This window comes from Enhydra lutris, unplaced genomic scaffold, assembly GCF_002288905.1.
Source record: "Enhydra lutris kenyoni isolate GAN:26980312 unplaced genomic scaffold, ASM228890v2 scaffoldscaffold5, whole genome shotgun sequence".
NCBI lineage: Eukaryota > Metazoa > Chordata > Mammalia > Carnivora > Mustelidae > Enhydra > Enhydra lutris.
Window position 1 is genome coordinate 36,632,211 of NW_019154089.1, and position 23,324 is coordinate 36,655,534.

The following is a 23,324-nucleotide window of genomic DNA, read 5'->3' on the forward strand; positions in this document are numbered from 1 at the left end:
GGCTCAGGGTGCGGTGGGAGAGGCACCATGAAAAGTCAAGCAGAGAGGGGCCCGCCCGAGGGTGGGAGTTCTGCTGGGCTGGGGCCCTTCCCACCCTTGCCAAACAGCCTCCCCCGCGGCTGCTCTGATCTGCCACTTCCAGAGCCTGCCTTCCCACATGATGAAAGAGAGAAGGATGGAAAGTGGGAGAAGGCTTACAGTTGAGGGAGGGGGATCTATATATATGTGAGAAGACAGAGGAACAGATTGTCGGGGACGAAGAGAGGCACCGAACCCACCAAGGCAAACAATAGCGTCTGGGATGTTAAAAGCAGCTCAGCAGCAAAGCCTCCTCCTCCCTGTTGCACCTGCCCACACGGCCTTGTCGCCGCGGGCGGAACAGGGGGTGTGGCGCTGGAGGGCAGGGACGCGAGGGGTCAGGGGCTGAGCCCAGGACCCGACAGCAGTGCAGTGCCAGCGCACCATTCGAAAGGTGGGCCGTGGGACCCAGGGAATTGAGGAAACCTATCTCTGATCCCACCTCTGCTGGACCTCACCATGCGTGGAGGCCCCTGAGCATTGAGGGCCTCAGTTTCCCACCTGTTAACAGAGCTATTAGTAATCCAGGCTGGGCTCGCTCGCCAGAGGGGCTCTGATGTGCTTTGAAACTGCACAGCACAGCACACAGAGGTGACAAATTCACGGGAAGCTGATGCAGCCAGACACTGGCTGGGCCTCCCTGCAGGTGCCGGGCAGCAAGGGCCTCCAGGGGAGGCAGGGACTCCCTTCCTACCACAGAACCAAACTTGGGGGCCTTTCATCACAGCTGGGCTCACCAGCTGTGCCCTCATTCCAGTCTGGGGCCGAGTGGGGGTTGGGGGGCTGACCAGCCCCGGCTATTAACTATGGAAATAAGGGACAGAGCTGAGAAGGCACCCAAGAGCCCCTCACAGAACTGCCCGGGGGCTAGTCAGCAGGTCCTGGGCCAGCCCCACACGAAAGGGCTGGGAAATCCCACTCTCCAGGGGTGGGCCTGGAACCTTGTGGTTTTCCAGCCCCCAGGGAATGTCACCCCACGGGATGAGAAGGTTGAGGCTCAAGAGAGGGCAAGTGGCCTCACCCAGGGTGACCAGCAAACTCTGCCAAGCTAGACTGGAAGTCCTGGAGCACCAGACAGGAACTCCTTCTGGGACCAACCATGCTGAGGCTCCGACTTAACACTCTAATTCAGTTCTTTACGGTCTTTATCTCAGACTCGACCCGAAATGTTGAGGGCAAAGCTCAGGTCTTTTTAATATGGTATCTACCCTAGCACAGACCCTGGCCTGGGGTTCATTATGCCAGCCCAAGAGGGCGGAGCCACAGACCATCCCCTCTGAAGTCTCTCTCAGAAAAAGAGGCTGGGTCCATCCTTGCAGGTGGGGAGACTGGGGCACAGTGAGGGAGCCTGGGAATGGAGCCACAATCGCCCGCCTCCCAGCCTGAGGCTCTGCCCTCCACAGACACTGATCCCTTTTCTCCACAGACAGGCTAGTAACAAAAACAGAGGAAAACGTGTCAATGGAGAAGTACCTGACAAATGCAAAACAGCGAGACTAATCATACTCTGCGAGCTGGGGACGAAGGAGCGAAGCAGACCCCGGCAGGGAGGAGAGGCTGCAGCTTCCTCAGGCTGCGCCGTCTGCCCTGAATCCTCCGAGGGAAACACATGAAATGCCAACTTTTCTCCTGCTTCTTTTTTAACAGGGACTCCAGAACCTTCAGGACTAACGTACCAATTAAATGGTTGAGCTTAAGCATGATGTTCATTTTAATTATGTTGGCCCCCGCATCGCAGGGCGCAGCAGCCCCCTCCCTCCCAGCTGTCCCGATCTGCTCAGAGGAGGAGGTGGCCTCCTGATGGCGGCGGCCCTGCTCTTTCCCTGGTGAGAGGCCAGTGCACGCAGTGCCAGGCCACGGGCACAGTATGGACGGCCTGGATTCAAACACCAGGTCTGTCCACTGGTTCTGCCTATGGGACACCAGGGTAGGACACTCAACTTCTCTGAGCCTCACTCCTTCCTCCTTCAAACGGGATTAAAAGGACTACCCTCAGAAGGCTGCGGTGGGGACCGAGCAGGATAACGGAGGACGGGGTTTGGCACCCCGAAAGTGACCGGTAATGGCAGGTGTAGCTGTTCATCAGGATTTCTGTTACCTGTGCTACAGAGCAGGGAACGGCAGCCAGCACCCCACCCTGTCACTGGGGGTGGCACGTGGCATCTGACCTCCCCGGTGGGCCAATCAGCACATGGTACGGCAGGTGTACGAGGGAGTGGTTAAGGAGAGGGTCTGGTAACTGTAGGATGCCAAGGACCCCGAGGGGACCTGGCGGAGGCGTCCAGGCAACTGGGGCTAAAGGACAAGGGCACTGCCATCTTCTGGGAAGGCTGGGCTTACACAGAGGCCTGGACTCAGCAAGCTGGGGAGACAAGGTGGGCCTGGTCCCAACCTTTGGGGGTGAGTCCGGGGAAGCTGGCGGGTGCAGCAGAGCCTGTGAACGTGCACCATGGGCACCGGAGTGAGATCCCAGACGTGACCATCAGATTCCAACAAGCCCCACGGAGAAGGCTTTCAATCCCAAGCAGCAAGCAGGGATATACAGGGAGCAGAGGGCCGGTGCCGCCCCTGCCCTGCATCTTACAGATCATGAGAATGTGGGGAGCGGATTTCCCCTCACTGGGCTCTGAGTCCCGATGCCTCAAGTGGGCCACAGCGCGGGCCCTCCCGCAGGAACCGGCGTGCCCCATCAGGCAGCACGCTGCGCATGGACGCAGGGGGGGGTCCGCCCCCTGCCTGCTGCCAGGGCAGATACCTCGGCCTCAGACGGGGAGGGTGTGCCCAGGGTCATGGAACTGGCGGCTAGGAGAGCCAGCCTTGTTTGGCTCTGAAGCCTGGATGTTCAATGACGTTCTGCGGCCTATTTCCCGGGGTCACCGTGAAGGTGAACAGATCAACCAGGAGACTGTGAGGTGCTGTTTAAATGGCAAAGGTCTGCCCTCACTGTCCCCCCACCCCCGGCGCCTGCTGCCCTGAGTCTGTGGTGTCCAAAGCGAAGGAAGGGCCTACCTGGCTGGATGGCAACTCCTCGTCACTGCTCTCTGAGGACCCCTCTGCGTTTTTCTCTGGGGTTACTTGTTCCAGGGGCTTGCTTCTGGCAGCTTTGGAGATACCCTCCTTCTGGGGGGACAAGCACACAGGTAGGGGAGAGGGGGTGTTAGCCGATGGGGAATGCGACTGAGGGACTAGGGCGGGGAAACCCTGGCCAGGGAGCAAGGACCCTCCCATATGCTGGCTGTCCATGGGTGGCAGCATGGCCCCCTTACTATATGAACAGGAGGACAGCGGCTGGCTTGGCATGCCCCGAGGCCCCTGGAAACCCAGGCCTGCACTCTGCCGATGCCCCCTCCAAGGCTGACTCTGAACTTGAAAGGGACGTAGGAGTCAGACCCCACTAAGACCTGAGGACTGGAGTGCTACTGGCCAGGCGTCCAGAGCAGAGGAGACAGCAGTCCAGGACAAGGTTGCAGAGGTGAGCCAGTGGTCCCAGCACGCTCTATCTGTCTGTAACACCCCCAGGTAAAAAAAAGCAGGAGCCAGCCGGAAGTGCTCCAAGGCTCCACCCCCTGCCGCCAGACCAGGCATTAAGGAGGGGGGCTGGCTGGGCAGGAGCCGCAGTCAGGGGGCCAGGAGAGGAGAGCATGGAGCAGCAGGCACCAGTGATGACCAGCTCAGGGGAGCCCAGGGCAGGGGCCAGAGTCCCCCACCCCCTTCACTATTCAGTCCGGCCGAGCAAAGCGGCAGAGCCACCTACGCTGTCCGAGTCCGGTTTCTCAAGAGCAGCTACGAGATCCTGAATTGTGTCATCTCCTACTTTTTAAATGGGTCGGCAACACCGCACACAGCAACAGCTGTGCCCCATGCCTTCCTCGCTATCAGAACCCCGACTCTGCTCTGCTAGGGTTGGTGGCCCCCTCTCCCAGCCAATCACAGAACCACAGGCCCCTCATCACTGAGCAGGGGAAGCCCATGCCTTAGATCTGGACAAGGGGGTGAGGGGAAAGGAGGTCAGCTTGGTGGACATCCTAGCTCTTCTGGGGACGCTGCGGCCCTGCCATGACAGCGAATGGAAGATGGAAGAAATCTGGGTCACCCATGAGGCCGAGCTGAAGGAACCACCTCTGGAGCAGCTTTCCCCCAAAGCCTTGTGCTCTGTGAGGTAACCAATCCCCTTTAAGCTCTTGGAATTAGGTTTTCTCTCCCAGATTAGGATGTCCTGATTCAGGAACCCACTTAAAACTTTAAAAACAAACCAAAATACTGCCGTGTCTGAACAGGCCTGGGACCCTTGTGTCTCAGTCTGGCACTTAGGCCCCCACAGACGTGACAAGCAACTAGAAGTGACTACTGCCTACAGGACGGCTGGCCCTGGTGGAACCCGCCTGGCTTCACATTGCCTCCCCTTGGCAAACCCCTGCCCTGGAGTGCCTGGCTCTACTTTTTTGTCTGGTGAACCCCTGGTCTTCCTTCAAGCTCTGCTCAATCATCTCTTCCAACCGCTAGACACCTGTTCTCCCAGCTCCATTGGACAGAGCGCTACCAGAACATTCTCCAATAATCCAGCTACTTCATCTTGTCCCACTGACTATAGGCCCCATGAGGGCAGGGCCAACATCTTTCATCCCTTTATCTCTGCCAGTGAGAAAGAGCGTTCATAGTTGGTGTGATGCACTGAAGACAGTTGTCAGTGCTAGAAGCATTTAACAGACTTCTTGGTGCTTGTTTAGCTTCTGGAAAAAAAAACAAAAAACAAAAAACAAAAAACACATACCCAGAAAACTAAGAGAGGAGGAGCTTGGCCTGGCACAGGGATTTCCAGCTTCCCTTAAGAAACAGAGATGTGGCCACACAGAGGTACATTTCCACAAGGTCATAATCGGCTGCTGGAGTTGACAGGGACCGTCTTTCTAGTTGGGACCAGAGCTCTCCAGTTTGCCCTAGCTGCTACCACCTTCTACTGCCTCTTCTGACACCAAGGCTCAATTTTGGCTACCAGGCCATCTCATGCACGAGCCCTCTCTGTCCTGGAGTCTGTTTCCCTGAACTTCTGCAGGGCTACTCCTGCTGCCTTCTGCACAGATAGAAGGGAAACCATCCACGACAAAGTCGGTTCCTCATTCCCTCCCTCTCCCCACTCCCCAGGCTTCATCCGGCTAAGCTCTCCCTGGGGTCCCAGGTGAGGGAGGGGACTCCTCTAGCTCCCTGGTGCCTCCTGGTACCTGCATCACAGCCCAAGCCTCAAGACACCCTGTGACATCCTGGTATTCTCAGCCTCATTTACCTTGGCAGGAATTGCTGGTCTCGCCTTCTGTGGCGCTGGTGTGTCTCCTCGGGCTACGGAGGCCTCGGTGGATACAGGAGTGCCTGGGACACCTTTCATCAGGGAGGCCTTGGTTTGCAGGTGCTTTATAGCAGGTTTCGCCTAAAGAGACACAGAGGATGGCCACTGGGGTAAGGGTCCAGGAGTCACGGCTTTCATCTGGTCTTCTTTCCTCACCTGGCCCTGAACCCAAGTCCTGAGTGCGGAGAGGGCGGCGGCAGCTCAGAGGCCTGGTGTTGCAGCGGCTTCCTTGTTAGGCCTCACCTGGGCTGGCGCCTCCTCCTCGCTGTCAGACTCCTCCTCACTGCTGCTCTCCGAGTCCTCCTCCGGCTTCCCTGCCTGGGTGGCTATGGCTCCTGTCTTCTTGGGAGGGGCTGCTGCAGCCCCTTTCCTGGAGAACTCCTTGCTGGGGCCTGAGGCAGTTCTGACCTGGGGGCTCTTCCCTGCAGGCTTCACCAGGAGTGAGAGAAACAATTAGGGGAGAGAGCCAAAGGAACCGCAAGAGCTGCTCTCCACTCTCCCAGGGCCTCACCTGAGTGGGGACCTCTCCATCACTGTCCGACTCCTCGCTGCTCTCTGAGTTCTCCTCCTGTGGGCTCTTGATTGACCCCGGCTGTGCCGGGGCTGCTGTGGCCACTGCCTTTCCCACAGCTGGCATGGACCCCTGGCTCCTCCCTGAGACAACATTGCTCTGGGGAGTTCTCGCTGGTGGCTTTACCTGCATCGTGAGAAGGTAACGGCATTGGGGAAGGAAGCAGACAGCACAGCTCCATTTAGGTTAAGCCCACTCACGGTGTGACTGTGCAGAAGTCTGTCCCGCCTGTGCAGAGCCCTGGCTAGGCTGAGCCAACTGCGTGGTCCTCCTCTCCACCCCACCTCTGGCGCCTCCTGGGCTTCTGGACCCACTTGCCTTGGCTGGGGACTCCTGCTTGGCTTGAGCAGCTGTCATGACCCCTTTTCCTGGAGCTGATGCTGCCCCTTTGGCTGAAGCTGCTCTGGTGGGAGCTGGGTTGGCTTTGCTCTGAGGAGTTTTCATAGAGGCCTTCATCTGGAAGGAGAAACAAGAATTATGGAAGGGAGAAGGTAAGATGCAGCAGAGTGGTTAGCCAAGAACTCTGATTCTGGAGTCAGATGCTGGACTTTGGATTCTTGCTCCTCCATTTAATAGCTGTGCGAACCTGGGCAAATCACTAACCTCTGTGGCCTCAGTTTCCTCCTCTGTAAAATGGGGCTAACAATAATGCCCACCCACAAGGTTATCATGAGGCTTAAGTGGAAGAGTCACAGTGTTTAGCATGTTCCTGGCACATAAACTCGTTATTGTGAGCACTTTTCTTAGTGTTAGCTAAGTAGGAGCCTACCCAGAGCAGATGTACTTTTCCAGGCTCCCTTTTCAACTAGGTGGCCAGGAGTTTAACTTCTGGCTAACAGAATGGAAGTCAAGTATACAATTCAACTTTCTTACGCAGTTGAAAACATGGTCTTTTTTTTTTTTTTAAGACTTTATTTATTTATTTGATAGAGAGAGATATCACAAGTAGGTGGAGAGGCAGGCAGAGAGAGAGAGGAGGAAGCAGGCCCTCTGCTGAGCAGAGAGCCCGATGCGGGACTCAATCCCAGGACCCTGGGATCATGACCTGAGCCAAAGGCAGAGGCCTTAACCCACTGAGCCACCCAGCGCCCCGAAAACATGGTCTTCTTCCTTCCAGCTGGAAGAAATGCTGAGATAACAGCTGAGCTCTAGCAGCCATAATAGCATATGAGGCAGGAGCCAGGTACTCAAGATGGCAGAAGAAGACAGAAAACCATGGCTGTCTGAGGTTTTCTTCAGTTCAACCCAATCTTATCTGATATCCAAGGGATTCCCCCCAAACTCTCTCGGGGTATCCAAGCAAACACAGACCTAGAAAGATGAGGGCAACAAAGAGTAAAACCTTTGATGGTAAGATCGCGGACAGGAGTATGAAAGCAAACTGGGCTAATGTGAGGCAGAATGAGGAATCTCAGTGTCTCTAAGCCCATGACTCATTCAGAGATGTCATCTGATCAGTGACTTCCCCATCCACATGAGACCAAGTGAAACTAAGAATCAGTACTTCAAGAAAGAAAGCGCTCTCAAGCACAGACTGTGTCTGGCAAAGGTCAAGGTGCTCATCAGCACAGAAAAGTCATCCAGAGGGGAGCAAGGTCTTTTACATTCACTTAAGAAAACAGAGACACCAGCACTAAGGTGACCTCACAAGTGTTAATACAGTACAAAATATGACTCAAGAAGCAAAAAAAACCTGAATAGACCCATAATAGTTTTTGATATTGACTTAATAATTAAAAAATCTTCCACACACAAAAAACCCAGGCCCACGTATCCTTATTGGTGAATTCTACTAAGGAAGAAGCAATACCAATCCAACATAAACCCTCAGGAAACAAAGGAGAGAATACTACCAAACCCATTTCATGAGGCCAGTGTCACCCGGATACCAATCCCAGGCCAACACATCACACAAAAACTACAGACTAATATTCCTGACGGATATAGACGCAAAAACTGTAGCAAACCAAATCCAACAACAAAAAAGGAGCAGACAGCATGTCCCAGTGGGATTTATCGCAAGAATGAAGGGTTGATTTAATACCTAAAAATCAACTACAAGAAATATATCACATTAACAGACGGGAAAAAAACAAAACAAAATAGTAAGATCACTTCAAGAGAAGAAAAGCATTTGACAAAAATTCAACTCCAAACCTCACAATAAAAACTCAACAAACTAAGAGCAGAAAAGAACTTCCTTGGGGGCACCTGGCTGGCTCAGTCAGTGGAGCATGGGACTCTCGATCTTGTGGTTGTGAGTTTAAGTCCCACGTTGGGTATAGAATGTACTTAAAAATAAAATCTTAAAAAGAAAAGAAAAAAGAACTTCCTCATCCTGATAAAGGGCATCTTTGAAAAACTTAGAGCTAAAAAGCTAAAATCATACTAACCAGTGAAAACACTGAATGCTATACCCTAAATGAGAAACAAGGCCAGGCTGGCTGTTCTCACCATTGCTATTCAACATTGTACCTGAGGGTCTAGCCAGCGCAGTAAGGCAAGAAAAAGAAATATACGCTGTCTAGACTGAAGAGGAAAAAGTAAAACTGCCCTTGTTCACAGACAACATGCTTTGTATATAGAAAATCCCAAGGAGAGGTGCCTGGGTGGCTCAGTGGGTTAAAGCCTCTGCCCTCGGCTCAGGTCGTGATCCCAGTGTCCTGGGATCAAGCCCCGCATCAGGCTCTTTGCTCAGCATGGAGCCTGCTTCCCTTCCTCTCTCTCTGCCTGCCTCTCTGCCTACCTGTAATCTCTGTCTGTCAAATAAATAAATAAATAAAATCTTTAAAAAAGAAAATCCCAAGGAATCTATAAAAGCCAAGAAAACAGGTAAGCAAATGTAATGTCATAAGATGTAGTATCAACAAGGACACCTGGGTGACTCAGTTGGTTAAGTGACTGCCTTCAGTTCAGGTCAGGATCCCAGGGTCCTGGGATCCAGTCCCGCATCAGGCTCCTTGCTTAGTGGGGAGCCTGCTTCTCCCTCTGTCTGCTGTTCCCCCTGCTTGTGCCGATGAATAAATAAAATCTTTAAAAAAAAAAAGGAAAGAAAAGAAGAAAAAGATGTACAGTCAACATACAACACAAGGTCAGGCCCTAAAGGCATCCTCCCACTTATTCAGCCAATCATCACAGGCCAACTGGCCATTTCTCCCACCCCTTTCACACAAGGGCTCTCTTCCTATGGCATTTCAATGGAGAATCACCTCCTTCTCTGTCTCTGGCACATCTGGTTTTCCAGAACCAGTCCTGTCTTTGTTACTTTGTTCTGAACCTCAGCTCTCACATGGACAGCTTCCTTTGAGCTGGCTAGGGTCTCTGAGCAGACCAGAGACTGTGTGACTCACTTGACCCCAGCAGTACTGAGCGTGCGGGACGCACTCAGTGTGCACAGATGGCATTCTGCGAGGGAAGCCATACAAGGATTCTCAGTTCATCCCCACCAGAACCCCGCAACAGAGGCTTGATTATCCTTATCCTTCAGATAAGACTCCTATCAGAGCCGCCTGTCTCAGCGGAGGCAAGTCAGGCCTCCTGAAGCTAGGGGTAAGCACCATCTTCTGACAGGGCATCAGGCTATAAAGCTGGGCCCCTAGAGAGGGATTAGCCGTTTTATTTTGTGTGTTGGAAGAAAGCAAAGCCCCGGAGCATAATCATGTCTGTGGTTGGAAAAGTCTGGGTCAAGACGCAGCAGAAGGATATATGAAAGTCAAAGGCTTTTGAGGCAGGCACGCTGGGGCCTAGGCCCAGCTCAGACCCTCCCCGGCTGGGCTGAAGCAGGTCAGCAACCAACTCTTCTAAGCTCTAATTTCCTCCTCCAGAAACCAAAGCGAGTGAACACCCGACTAATGGTACTGATGGGAGGCTCAGACACTGAAGCAATGAGCACAATGAAACTTTTCAGGCATTGGGACGTGTCTGTAGCTTATAAACAGGATAGGAGCTGTTGGGCTAGGACTCCAACAGGGCCTGCACACAGGTCAAAACCTCACTAGCAGAATCACAGGAACCTGTGTCCCACAAAGCAAAAGGGAGAGGGAAACAAACAAACAAACGAACAAAAATTATAGAAAATGTGTGCTTTGATATAGGGAAAAAAAAGAAATGACTAAAGAGCAACAATTACAAATAATAAGATGGTGAGTGAGCACAGGGCATGCGTGACCTTCACTTTCCCCAACTTCTCTCTTCCAGGCTGGGAGGGGACTCCTGAGTCTGCTCCCCATCAGCCTGGCCCCCTCCCAGGGCCGATGAACGAGCCTGCAGTGCGCAGGCCCCTTGCTGGGTGTGCAGGTGAGGCCCCATTACCTTCTCAATCCTGCGAAGGCAGATTTCCAATTACAGACAAGTAAAACCAAGGTCCTGTGTGGATTCCTCACTTGCTAGGACATGTTGCTAGGACCTGAACCCAGGCAGTCTGGCTCCAAACTCCCTGCCGTCTGCCCCTGCCCTACTTGCTCCCTCAGAGATCCCACCAAATGCTCTGCTTGGGGCAGTTCACTCAGGCCAAGTGCCCTCCCACCCTCTGGGCCTTCATACAGGCTAGTTTCTTTGCCTAGAACACTCCGCCCTCCCGGCCGGCTCTTTCAGCCCAGAGTTCCCAATGCCACTTCCTCCAGGAGGCCCTCCTTCCTGGAAACCCCTAGACGCCATCACCTGCCATGCTGTTAGCCCACGTACAAGCTCTATTCTCAACCTTGGCACACCATGCTGGAGTAACTTGGGCACACGTCCATGCCCCCACCTACACTGGGAACTCCCGGAGGGAGACAGGACAGTGCCTGGCAGATGGGCTGCTCAACAGAGCTTGTGGAAGGCATAAGGAATCTCAACAGGAGCTCAAAAGGCCACGGGCAAGACCCTGCTGCCTCTGACAGGTGGAGGAGACAGAGTGAAAAGTGGGGAAGGAGGCTGGGCTGAGGCTGCCCTTGAGGTTTCTGCACATGCAGGGGGCGGGGGTGGGGGCAAGAACAGCCCAGAAAAGCCTCTCCTCAGCCCTGCCCCAGGCTCTGGTGTGGGTGCTATGGACTGGCTCTTCCTTGGCCTCACCTGGGCGGGAGCTTTGGCCGCCTCCTCACTGTCGGAGTCCTCCTCACTGCTCTCCGAAGAGTCTTCCGGCAGCTCAGCTTTGACTTTGACTGGGGCCACTGCAGGCCCTGCCTTTCCAGGGGGTGCTGCGGCAGTCCCTTGGCCTGAGGACCCTTTAGTGGGTGTAGAGGCAGTTTTCACGGTGACACCTTTCCCCACAGGCTTTGCCTGGAATGACAGGGGATAGAAGCGGGTCACAGGTACCCCAGGGGCCACGTGAGCACTGGCCCTGAGTCAGCTGAATAAACTTGGCCTCACCTGTCCCACGGCTGGGGCAGGAGCGAGGTCCTCCTCACTGTCGGACTCCTCGCTGCTTGAAGAGTCCTCTGGCCCCTGGACGCCCCTGGCCATAGCTGGGGATGAGGCACAGGCTGGAGAAGTTGCTGCTCCCACCTTCCAAGTTGCTGGCGTGCCCACTCGCACTGGGGGGACCTTGGCAGGTGCTGGGGTAATGGGGGTGCCCTTCCTTGGGGAGGCCTTGATCTGGGGTGTTTTCACAGATGGTTTTGCCTGAGAGGAAGCAGAAGTCAGAAGCTAGAGAAGGAGCCTGAATTCAGAGCCCCCGTCTGCTCTGGGGTGGAGCCCCGCTGCCATCCTTCCCCTCTGCTCCCCGGGGAGCTGACTGGTGGGGGTGGTCGCGCTGCACCGAGGCCCCTCCTGAGCCCCACCTGGGCTGGAGCCGGGACTGCAGGCGCCTTCTCGTCACTGTCTGACTCCTCACTGCTCTCCGAGTCATCCTTGGACACCTTGGCCTTGCCCTGGGTGGTCACAGACCCTGCCTTCTGAGGGGGCCCCTTGGCAGGACCTGAGGCAGGTCTGACCTGGATCTTCCCAGAGGATTTTGCCTGTAGTGAGACACACAAGATCAGGGGAGGGGGTGGAGAGCATGGCTGTGTGCAGAGACACAGACCAAGAGGGCAAGCAGAGTCAGTGTGTGTGTATGTGGTCCGGGGAAGACGGCTCCTGGCCCTGAGCGGGAGAGAAGAGCCTTACGGGCAGGCGCCTCACCTGGGCCGGTGCCTCCGCCTCACTGTCTGATTCCTCCTCGCTGCTGCTCTCTGAGTCCTTCTCCTGTTTCCCTACTGGGGTGGCTGCCAGCCCCACCTTCTGAGGGGGCCCCTTGACAGGACCCGAGGCAGCTCTGACTTGGGAGTTTTGCCCCAAAGGTTTTGCCTGGAAGTAACAAAAGACGAGATCAGGGCTGGGGCCCACAGAGAACTGTGTGTGAGGGGAGACAGGAGGAGAGGAAGGCAAATGCAGGGTGCAGGGCCCCAGGCACAGAGGGGGAGGACAAGCCAATGGATGGGCTCTCCGAGCAGTGGCACCTGCCTCCTCACCTGAGCAGGGCTCTTGGCTGGGGGCACAGCTGCTGGGGCCTCCTCCTCGCTGTCGGACTCCTCAGTGCTACTCTCTGCGTCGTCTTCCCCCTTCCCCTTCCCCACCTGGGCGGCTACAGGCCCTGCCTTGCCAGGGGGCAGTACAGGAGCTGCTTTCCTAGGGGACTCCTTGGCAGAAGCTGAGGCACCTTTGACCTGGGGGGTCTTCCCTGAAGGCTTCACCTGGAAGGAGATAAATGGAATCAGGGAAGGGAGCCCAGAGAGTGGACATGAGGAGGAGACACAAGAGACCAGACAGGGCAGAGGACGCCACACAAACCTGAGGTGAGCTGGGGTGGGGCTCTGAGCATGTCTAGGGCTCTTGCAGATGGCAGAGCAAGTCCTCAGAGGGCCTTCAGGGGAGGGGCTCGGGCTGCACGGACCTTCCCCTCCCAGGCCTCACCTGAAGTGGTGTCTTAGCAGCCGGCGCCTCCTCCTCACTGTCAGACTCCTCCTCACTGCTGCTGTCTGAGTCCTCCTCTGGCTTCCTGGCCATGGCCTGCGTAGCTGCAGGCCCTGCCTTCCTAGGGGGTGCTGGGGTCGCCCCTTTCCCAGAGGTCCCCTTGACAGGACCCGACACAGCTCTGACCTGGACAACTGTGTCTGAGGCCTTCACCTAGTAAAAGAGAAGGGGTGGTTTGTTCCTCTCCTCCTCACCCTCTGGTGGGGACCTCAGAACAAAGTGGAGGCCTTAGCTGGGGCCCAGAAGACGCCCCCACTACTCTCCTCACTCTCTACCTTGACTGGTGCTCAGGCCTGGCCTATCAGCTTCACTCTCACTTCTGGGGCCTTCCCAGCCCCGCCCATCCCACTTGGCCACCACCGCCTCCTCCTCTGGGTCCGAGACAGACAGCAGTTCCTTCGGCAGTCCTCCCTGATGCCCACACAGGGGTCAGAGCTGCCCTCGGCTGGACTCCCCCGTCAGCGGGAGAGCTCTGGGAGCATAGGCAGCAGGTCTGGCCTGGCCCACTGCTGCACCCTGTATGTAACAATTCTCATTCCCACTGCTGCCTCAGGGCCTTGGCACTTGCTGTGCTTCCCCACCAGAATGACTTCTGTCTAAATGTCCATGTGCACGCCCCTGCCCCCAGCCTGCTTCAGATCCTCGACATCTCTGTAAGGCTTTCCCTGAGGACTCTATTTTAATTACCATTCCTACAGCACAGCCCACCTCACCCTCCTCTTAAACACCCAGCAAAGTGAACCTTATTTACTATACCTCCCCAGACCTGTGAGGGGACCGGGACCTCCCCTTCTGGGCCTCACCTGGCCAGCTCAGGGCTGTGGGGCCTTTTCCCACCACTGTCTGTCTGATGCTTCCTCCTCCTGGCTCTCCAACCCCAACAGCCTCCCAGCACCCCCTGCTTTCCCTCAGACGATCCAGGAGCCCTGGCCACCTGCCCAGGCGAGGGGATCCCAGCAGATGGAAGTTAACAGGATCCCTGTTAGTTAACAAACCATGATTTGGCCAGAGAAGCCAGATGACCAAGCAATTAAAACTTAAATCCCTTCACAATAAGACCAGCTGGTCACATCCATTCATTAGACAGGGAAACTGAGGTAAAGGGGAGTTACTGATAGAGCGGGGTTTAGGACCACCCCATGGGAAGCAGCCTTCTAAGCTGCCACTCAGGCAAGAAGGGCAATTTCCACGGGTGGCTGAAGCAAGCCCAACTGTCCTTGCCCCTCAATTTTCACACCCTCACCTCCTGGCCCCCAAACGCCAAGGTGAGGCTCATTTATTTGGTGGAGGTGCTGGTCATGCAGGCGTCCGGCCGGCCTCTGGGGGCCATGGAAGAGTCCCTGGCTGCAGGGGGGCCCGGGACGCCGAGGGGTAGTCCGCCCCAGGCCTCACCTGGCGGGGCGGCTCCGCAGGGGCGCCCTCCTCACTCTCAGACTCCTCTTCGCTGCTCTCGGAGTCCTCTTCTGGCACCTTGGCCTTGTTGGCTGGGGTCAGGGCACCTCCTCTGACTTGGGGGGTCACATCCCCTGCCTTCCCAGGCGTTGGGGCTGCCCCTCTTCCGAGAGAGTCCTTGGCAGGCACTGGTGAGGCTTTGACCTGGGGTGGTTTTACTGAAGGTTTCATCTGGAACAAGAAAATGCAATTAGGGAGAAATTACTCCTCTTTGCCTCTGAGGGGTAGGAGAGGCTCTATGGTTTATCAAGGCCTTTCCTTGTATCCTACGATTCTCAACTCCCTGAGACAGACGCCATCTTTACACTCACGTTCCAGAAAAGGACAAGAAGCTCAGGGAGGTTGAGTCATTCAAGACCAAAATGAAGGGCAAAATCATGACTAGAACCGTGACTGTGTGGCCTTGGGGGCAGAACCCTCTAACACTATGCTCCCCTGCCACCTGGCATGCACAGTCCACCCAGCCCAGAGGGGCAGTCTCTCTCCACCGGGAGGCTCACTCCGTCCCCCCTTCGACTGCAGGATCTGATCATGGTGGTGGTCATCCCAAGGGCCAGGAGGCTAGGATTTGAACTCTGGTCTTACCACTTGCTTCCTGGGGCACGTTTCTCTCCGCTATGGGCTTTCTTATACTTCTAAAACCCTGACATTTCCAAGGCAGGCAGTGCCCTACCTCCACCTCCGTCATCAGATTTCACCTGACCTTGGGTTCCTGGGGCAGCCATCTCCTCAAGTTGCTATGGCCTTTGGCCCACCAAAGCTGTGAGTCTGGCTGCTGGCTTTCCAGGGCCAGAAGTGGTCCCCTTTCCCGTGGCAGGGCTGGGAGGGATGGGAGCCCGAGGAGCCCTGATGGCTGTATCTGGGTGGCAATGGGATGTGGGGAGCGGCCTTCGGCCAGGCCTGGGGGAGATAGGAGGAAGGTCTCCACCTTCACTGGGTGAGGCGGGAGACAAGGGAGAAGTACTCTGGGCACCAAACCAACTCCCCCCGCCCAAAATCCCGCTGGTTCTCCCTCCACACGCCCTTTCTAGTAGGCGCCCTGGGGCCTGCCATCAGCCTCACTACACCAGCTGCTTCAACAGTCTCGCTGCTTTCCCTCTGCCCTGTCCTCCAACCCAGGCCACAACCAGCAACCTCTCTCCAACATAAATCAGGCCGTCTTACCTCCATGCCTGAAACCTTGCAATGGTTTCTTACATAGCCCAGAGTACAACCCAACCTCCTCCTGCCCATCCTCCTGGCCCGGCAGCGGACTGTGGCCCTGCCTACTCTGACCCCTCTTCTGTCCCTTGCACCTTGTCCACAGTGTCACAGCCTTGTTGCTGCCCCTCGGGGCTCTCTACGTTTCCCCTAGCGACCTGTGACACTGTAGTCAAACTTCCCAGGATGCCTTCATGTCCTCTCCACGTCCCTCCTGCCTGCCCCTATATTCCCAAGGTGTGGATGCCCCATCAAGAGTGACTCCCTGGTCACAGCTACGAGAGGGGTTAACGCCACAGACCAACACCTGACCATCACTGACCACGCACCTAGGCCTGGCATTCACCAGCGGGCCCAGAACCCCTCACCCAACTCACCTGACCACACCACCTACGGCCGCCCTCCTGCCGCGGCCCTTGGCTCGTGCAGCTCTTCCTGCTGAAACACTCTTTCCTTCCCCACATCCCTTCCTGGTGAGTCCCCTATGCGTCAAGCCTCTGCTCCAGTGCCACCTCTCCCAGGAAGCCTTCCCTTGTCTCACAGACAGGTTGGCATCTCTCCCTGCCAACCTGAGACCTCTCTCATGCCCAAGGTATGACAAGCAGCACCTGGCTCCCCTCCCCAGGCCTCGGCCTCTCCAGCTCCCAGTCCGCCTGAAACACTAGAACTGATTTGGCCCCACTGGTGTGTGAAGCTCCAGCCAGGCTGCTGGGAGGGTTAGAGGTTAGATGGCAGCTCCTGAGGACAGTGGCAATTACCTCCACGTAGGTCTCATCGCTCGAGCTGGAGGTCTCCTCGCTGGAGCTGTCAACCTGGTTGGCTGATGCCATTCCTGAGGGAGGAAGAGGGAGAAGACTGAGGAACTGCCCTTCCAGACCGCCCTCCCCTCGCCAGCGCTCTGCCACGTCAGCCAATGAGAGGCAGAGGCCCTGTGCTCGCTTCTCGCATGCCGAGCTTCAGCCCCACCTATCCTGAAGCCCCACAGCTGAGGCGCGGGCCACCCGTCTCCGTGTTCCCACACACTGTGGCCCTGGGAAGGGTCAGAGACCAGGTCCTACTACACACAAGCCAGCATCTGATGGCTCGGAGATCTCCTGCCATCATCACACTGAGGCAGGCAGGCAAACGCCTATTTGACATGAGAGACTGAGGCAAACCCAGGCTCTCACTTGAGTCTCAGCCTCTACAGTGGGCCCCAGACCCACCTGAGAACAATAAACCAGAAAATGCTCCATCACCACCCAGGGCTGCTCCAACTCCCTTGACAAAGCCTGACCTGTCCCTGCAGCAGACCCTCCCTCATCGAGGTGTGGAGTCCTTACTGCCACGGAGACAAACCTTTAAATTCCAGAATGTCCCACAGCCTAATAAAGCAGTGCCCGGGGCCTGCCTCCCCAGCCCAAACTCAGGGGGCTTGGTGTCTAGAGGTCAGCGCCGCTCACCAGGCTTGGCTGTGGTTCTGAGGGCCGGGACGCCACCTTCCTCCTCAGTTTCTGAGACCAGAACGGTATTTGCCAAGGGCCCTGCTGACTTCCTGGGGGACCTCCCAGACAGAAGGTGGGCCACTGCCTTTCCAGAGGCCGGATGTGGTGTGGAGTTCACCATCTTGCTGGCTTTCTTGGTCTTCGCCTACAAAGGACGGGGTGACAGACACGCCAGGTACGGCCTGGTGAATGACGAGCACAGACCTCTTCCCAGCTGTGCGAGTTTGGGCAAATTCCCTCCCTCTGTCCGTTACTTCATCTCTAAGGTGGGGCTGACAGTGGCACCCGCCCTCATGGGAGGCTTGGAGAATGCCCAGTGGCAGTTCCTGGGACACAGGAATTACTTGCTAAGCAGTACTGAGTGGTCTGCTGTGGTTCCTAGCACTACTTGGCATGGCTGAAAGCGCGCCCAGCAGTCAGGGATGTGTCCTCGGGTCTCTAACGCTGCCTCCTCCACTACCAGCGCATGGTCTTCCACTCTGAGTGGTTTCAGTCTAGAAAATGAGCTTCGTAGTTTCAGAGCCACAGGCGTCTCATTCACTGTGGTGCCTCCCACTGTGCCCAGAAAATAACTAGATGGGTCACAAGTTGTTGGCTGAACAGGCGACTGCAGGGATGACGGGGAAAGAAGCTGTTATAGGTGCATGCTGTGCCCAGGGGCCTGGAGCAGTGTGCAATGTTTCCACCTTACAGAAAAGGAAACTGAGGCCCAGAGAGGTGAAGGGACGTGCTAGGGTCACACGACTGGTGATAAAGGCTGCCATCTGAATCCAAGTCAGACTGTTATCCACAACCCTATCCTTCTCTGACACAGGGGACTGTCCCCCTGTAGGGCACTTCACTCCCACAGGCCACAGCTTCAAAGGTGGTCCTACTCACCTTGGCTTTCTCCTTTGCGCCCGACGGCAAAACCGGCCCCGCCGCTGAGGAGTTGGTAGCCGCTAGTCTTAGGGCTGTAAGACAGAAACACCCTCAGGCTGAGCCAGGTGAGCTTTTTCTCATTGAGAACAGACAACAGGTCTCAGCTCACTGGACAGTTCAACTGGTATGGCTGCCTGGTGCTGGCACGAGGACCTGAGGCTGAGCCCAGACTTGTGGAAAAGAGCTCTGGGGTGCAGGAGCCATAGCCAGAAGGAGCAAGAGGGCAGGGCGACATGAAAGCCACGGATCTGCGTCCCCCAGGGAGCCCTGGCTGGCATGAGACACTGGAGCCCCCAGAGGAAAGGGCTGGCTCACAGGCGTGCTGCATACTACCTCGATGGCAAGGCCCCACTTCAGGGTGGGCCAGCCCCGCAGGCGACCACGCTGTAGCCTGAGTCACTCAGCAGGACTGGGACGGTGGTCAGCCCACCCGCCCTCGGGCCACACAGAAAGCTGCTCAGGATTTCGAGGGTTTCTAGTGGAAAGGCAGCTGAACATGGGCCCAGGAACTGGTCAGATGTTAAGACTTAGAGATTCCTGGTGCTCTTATACCAGGGGACTGTCTCCCTAGAGCTCAGACAGGACAAGATTTCTAGGGCGTGCTGTGAATGCAAGAGGACAATGCGGAGATGAATGGCATGGTCTAACTCCCTTCCTGGCATTTAACTCCATCTCCCTCTCTTTTTAATTTTTAGATGCATTTGTAAGTGGAGAGGAAGTAGAACGAACCACACAGCACCAACCATTACCAACTTGTGGACAATGTGATGTCAACCAGCCTCTCTGGCTCCCTTCCCCATCAAGTATGATTCTGAAGAGAATGCCAGACATGTACCACGCTGCCCACAAATATTTCCATATGCTTCTCTCAACGAGGACTTGATTACGATTCCGTTATCACAGGAAAATTAATAAAATATCACTAAGACTCACTAAATAAAAATTCATTTATATCAGATATAAGTCAGTATGAAATTGACCAGTTTTTGTGTTTCACAGCACGGAGCTATGGATGTATGCACATACGGACAGCTGTCTGTAGGCTCAGATGCAAAGGGGACAGCTGTAAAGCCACCCGCTAGGATACATATCGGGGAGAAAGGGAACCAGGATAGGAGATCAGAACACCACTCATTTTTCTTCCATGTGCTTTTGTATGATTCAAAGTGAACCTGTTCTGCATTTATAATTTTAGAAGATTAAGAAAGATATAAGATATATTCAATACGATCTTGAATATTTTTAAAAACATGCTCAGGAAAAATAAATGGAAGAATAATTTGCCAAATCGTAGGCGATAGAGTATGGGTAATTTTTTCCCCGTCTTTTTAACCATTTTTGTAAATCCTATAACGAACAGTCCACAGTGAATCCTGGATTTCTTTTACAATCGGAAAATATACCTAAAATCAAGAAATTACCTTCTTTGTAAGCAAAACCCAATAACCTTGCAGAGAAAAAGGACGATTCCTCTGTGGAGTTACAGCTATGTTGGTTCAAGTACGAACCGTCTTGAGGACTTGGGCAGAAGGGGCTGGGCAGGCCTCACGGGGTCACCCGGTGAAAGCTCTGAGACCAGAGTGCCCAGGAGAGCCTCCCTGTGCTACCTTGTACTCTTCCAGAATGACAGGAAGCACAGCCCCTCCCCTGGCAGCCCATAGGCAAAACAGAAGGGGTGCCTGTCAGCTGCCCTCTGAGATCCTTCCAGCAGCTCTTCTACAAATGTGGGCTTCTTTCCATCTTCATCAGAATCACCCGGGGGACTTGCAACAATGTAGCTGTTGTACCTCAAATCAGACTGCAAGGGCCCAGCTCAGTTTTTGTTCACCACTGGATTCCCAGTACCCGGGACACGATGTTTGGCACGAGAAAGGGCTCAACTAAATACTGCAAGAGGTATGTGAGATGCTTCCAATCTTCTCTCTAAAAGGTCCTGGTCTTCCCAGGGCTCACTGGAGGAGAAGCTAGAGGTGGGCTCTCCCCCTGGAACAACCCAATATCAAACGCCTGCCCCCTGAAGCTGCAGGGCCCTGGGCCCAGCCCCTACAAACACACCGGCCGGAGCTCCCCCAGCAGGCAGGGCCTGCTTACTGGCTTTGGCGGCTTCAGCTTCTGCCTCCTCCTCCTCCTCCTCCTCTTCCGAGCTCTCAGAGCTGCTAATGGGGTCTGACACTCGGGTCTTCTTAGCCTGCAGCGCTGCATCCTCCTCCGCCTTCCGCTTCTGGCCAACCTCTGAGGTTCTGCAGGACGAAGTGACTGGCTATACCAACCAGGTGGCAAGGGCACTTCCAGGAGATTTGAAAAGAAAGACATGCACCCACCCCCCCGCCCCCCAAGGAAATGTGCTCGGAGGGTTTGAGAACATGGTGTAATACACTTGTATTCTGCATTTTCACACATTTCATAAACTATTAGTCTTCAAAATAACCAGGAAAGGTCAATAACATTATATAACAATGGCCAACCATTACTGAGTGTGATGAGCCAGCACCTGTAGGCTGTTCATAGGACCATCCAGACTCCCCCACGCCTCCAGAACTTGAAGCACCAGCACTGCCCTCTTTCTGGAAGACCCTGCTCAGCTACTTCCTGTGCTTCAGGCCTCAGTGCAAATACAGACTCCTCAAAGGCCCTGCCTGGTCATGGCCCAACCCCGCCAGTCTCTGCCCTGCCATCCTGTTTCGTTTTCTTCAGAGCACTTTTCTCCCTCCTGCTATTCTACTGACTTCCTGCCTGACTCCCCAGCTACATCATCAAACCCTGGGGCGGGGAGAGGGTGCTGGCAGGAACCTCTGCTGGCTCACTATGTATCTTCAGCATGTTAGCTTATAGCTGAAAAAAAATGAACAACTGACTTGCTCAGGGTCAGAGAGGAAGAATTTTGGAAGTCTGGGGCATGGGCAGGACAAGCACCCAGATGGCTGAGCCCCTGCAGTGTACAAGGACCATCTCCTCTGACCTGACCCTCCCATCCCGACAGTGTCACTGTCTGTGCCCTGTGTTCTCCAGCTGGGCTAGCTGTGCTGTCACAGTTTGTGGTCCCCTGTTTCCAGGAAGGCCACTTGTTGGGACTCCCCTGAAATACAGGTTTCACTTATTACACTTATCAATTCATTCTGCTCCTCTCGCCCCAACAGAATGTAGTTTCATAAGGGTGGGGATTCTTCTCTGGTTCGTCCCAGGTATATTAAGAACAGTTCTGGCTCATAGTAGCTGCCACTCAATAAATACTGGGCGTGGGGGAGGATATACCTCCAATGGTCAGGTTTAGCACCTTATTTACTATTACTGTATTTTACAGATGAAGACACAGACTCAAGGAAGCCAAGTTTGCCCAAGGTCATATAGCTAGTTGTTGGGTTTGAACTCTGCTGAGAACCATTAGACTAGGCTGCCTCTGGTGGGTGTGAGGTCCTCGTTCAGTACCCCTCACCCACAGAAGGGACCAGTGACAAGGGGCTCACTGAAGCGGTTCTCTAGGGAAGTGCCAGACACCTGCACACGCTGAAGGGGGTGAGGGAGAGGAAGTGCAGGGAGGGAACTGCACTCTGACCTTACCTTACAGCAGAGGGTAGCTGAGAACCAAGAGCTGACAGGGTCTTCACAGACCTTAGCTCTCCACTGGAAGCTGGGATCTCTTCCACATCATTCTCGCCCTTGCTTACACACCTCTGATGACAGGTAGCCTACCTCATTTCTGGATAGCTGATGACCAAGTGCTTGTATTCAGAAGCTGAAGCTTGTCTCCCTAAAGCAGTACCTCTGGGTCGCACTTCAGACTCTCAGGACCCCAGACAACAGCTCACTTCCTTTGTCCTCAGAGATGTGCACACCTATCACCTGCCCCTTTGCCATCTCTTGTCCATCCTGGACAGTTCAGTATTTTCTATTCATTCAACATGGGACACGACTGCAGGTCCTTCACTCCCCTGGATGACTGTGGTCAGGCCAGTTCACAGAGAGGATGATTACCCCTTCCCTCCCTCTCAAACTATTCTTCTGTTGATATGCCTTTGGATTACCCCCCGCCTTTCCTGTTTCTGCATGTTTCACAGACATTTCACACGCAACATGTCCTCCTTCTCCCTCCAAACTGGGCTTGCTTCTTGCTCCATGCTGAAGCCCACCTTCCAGGCAAGTGCACAGGCCAGGCACCTGGGAGTCAACGAGCCCACCCCTCCAGACCATCCACAGCTCTCGGTCTCGTCCCCTAATATTCCTGGAACTGACTGTCTGACTCTACACCCCCTCTGTTATTCCTGTCTCAAGCACCATCAGCTCTTGCCTGGATGATGGTGTCCACAGCCCCAACCAGCCATGCCATCCTACAGAGTGATCTCACCACTCTCCACTGCACACTTTCATGGCCCCCACCGCTCTTGGGGCAAAGACGCAACTTCTCACCACGGACGATGAGGCCTTGCATGGGTCGACTCTGCGAGCCATCCAGCCTCTTCTGCCCTGTGACTGTAGCCACAGGCCTCAGCCCGGGCAGTTCCTTCTGCCAGGCCCACTCTACCTGCCTCTCCAGACCTACTGCCTCATTCCCTCCCCCACTCCCTGCAGCCCTTACACCAAAGGTCATCACAGGGAAACCTCCCTGAAACCCCTAAATGAGGCCCAGCTAACCTGTTTATGGGGTCTTGGCACCAGGTCCTTTTTCATAATTGTTACTGCCATTTTAATTTTAATTTATTTGTTTCATTCTTTGAGGCATGCCTACCTGACTCCAATGTCAGCTCCAGGAAAGAAGGAACCATGTCTGTCTCACTCACAACAGTTAGCTCCATACTCAGAACAGGACCTGGCACTTAGCAGGTAGGTATGCCATAAATGTTCGGTGACTGAATGAGTAACAAGCTGCTGAGAAGCTGTGGTCCTTGGAAGCATTGAACACAGCTCTCAATGTCCTCTCTCACTATCAGACACCCATAGTTATGACCTGGCTTCTCAGGGGCAAAGCCAGTGTCCACAGTGGGCTATGGAGACAGACTGCAGACCAGATCAGAACCCTAGCTTATTTCAAGCTGATGGCTTGGGGTGTCCCTACTCCACTCTTCCAGCCCCGTCAGACTTACTGTTGCCAGTGAGTATAGATGTCCATAAGGGTTACAGGCTGAGTCAGGAAACTTTTCTGCAGAGAAGTAAAGAGAAAGCAGCAATTAACTCCCAGCACAATATGAGTCCTCCTTGGGCCCAACTCTCCACAACCTCATGGGAGACCTTTTGTGCTGGGAAGTATGTCTGCTTGCCCTAGTCAGTACCACTCAAACCTTCTAGAGACAAGGAGGGCAAGTAGTTCCAGCTAAAACCTTTTAAGACAATGTTGTCAGCGAGAGGTACCTCT

At 54.8% G+C, this 23,324-nt stretch overlaps 1 protein-coding gene across 6 annotated transcripts in view; it reads right to left on the minus strand.

Annotated features, from left to right (window-relative positions):
* LOC111140905 (treacle ribosome biogenesis factor 1) overlaps positions 1–23,324 on the minus strand; it is a 37,219-nt gene that overhangs the window by 11,587 nt on the left and 2,308 nt on the right. For 4 of the 6 annotated variants that reach the window (XM_022493165.1, XM_022493161.1, XM_022493163.1 and 1 more), the window contains exons 2-18: positions 23,056–23,111; positions 20,033–20,217; positions 17,936–18,009; positions 17,015–17,201; positions 16,331–16,404; positions 14,313–14,543; positions 12,861–13,073; positions 12,419–12,640; positions 12,090–12,254; positions 11,750–11,926; positions 11,340–11,591; positions 11,043–11,249; positions 6,309–6,446; positions 5,931–6,116; positions 5,663–5,848; positions 5,360–5,500; positions 3,088–3,198 (exon numbers count right to left, since the gene is read on the minus strand). In XM_022493165.1, the coding sequence (XP_022348873.1) occupies positions 3,088–3,198; positions 5,360–5,500; positions 5,663–5,848; positions 5,931–6,116; positions 6,309–6,446; positions 11,043–11,249; positions 11,340–11,591; positions 11,750–11,926; positions 12,090–12,254; positions 12,419–12,640; positions 12,861–13,073; positions 14,313–14,543; positions 16,331–16,404; positions 17,015–17,201; positions 17,936–18,009; positions 20,033–20,217; positions 23,056–23,111 (2,805 nt within the window). Of the gene's footprint in view, positions 1–3,087; positions 3,199–5,359; positions 5,501–5,662; positions 5,856–5,925; positions 6,117–6,308; positions 6,447–11,042; positions 11,250–11,339; positions 11,592–11,749; positions 11,927–12,089; positions 12,255–12,418; positions 12,641–12,860; positions 13,074–14,312; positions 14,544–16,330; positions 16,405–17,014; positions 17,202–17,935; positions 18,010–20,032; positions 20,218–23,055; positions 23,112–23,324 lie in introns of all 6 variants that reach the window. The other 2 variants (XM_022493164.1, XM_022493166.1) reach the window with 2 other exon arrangements.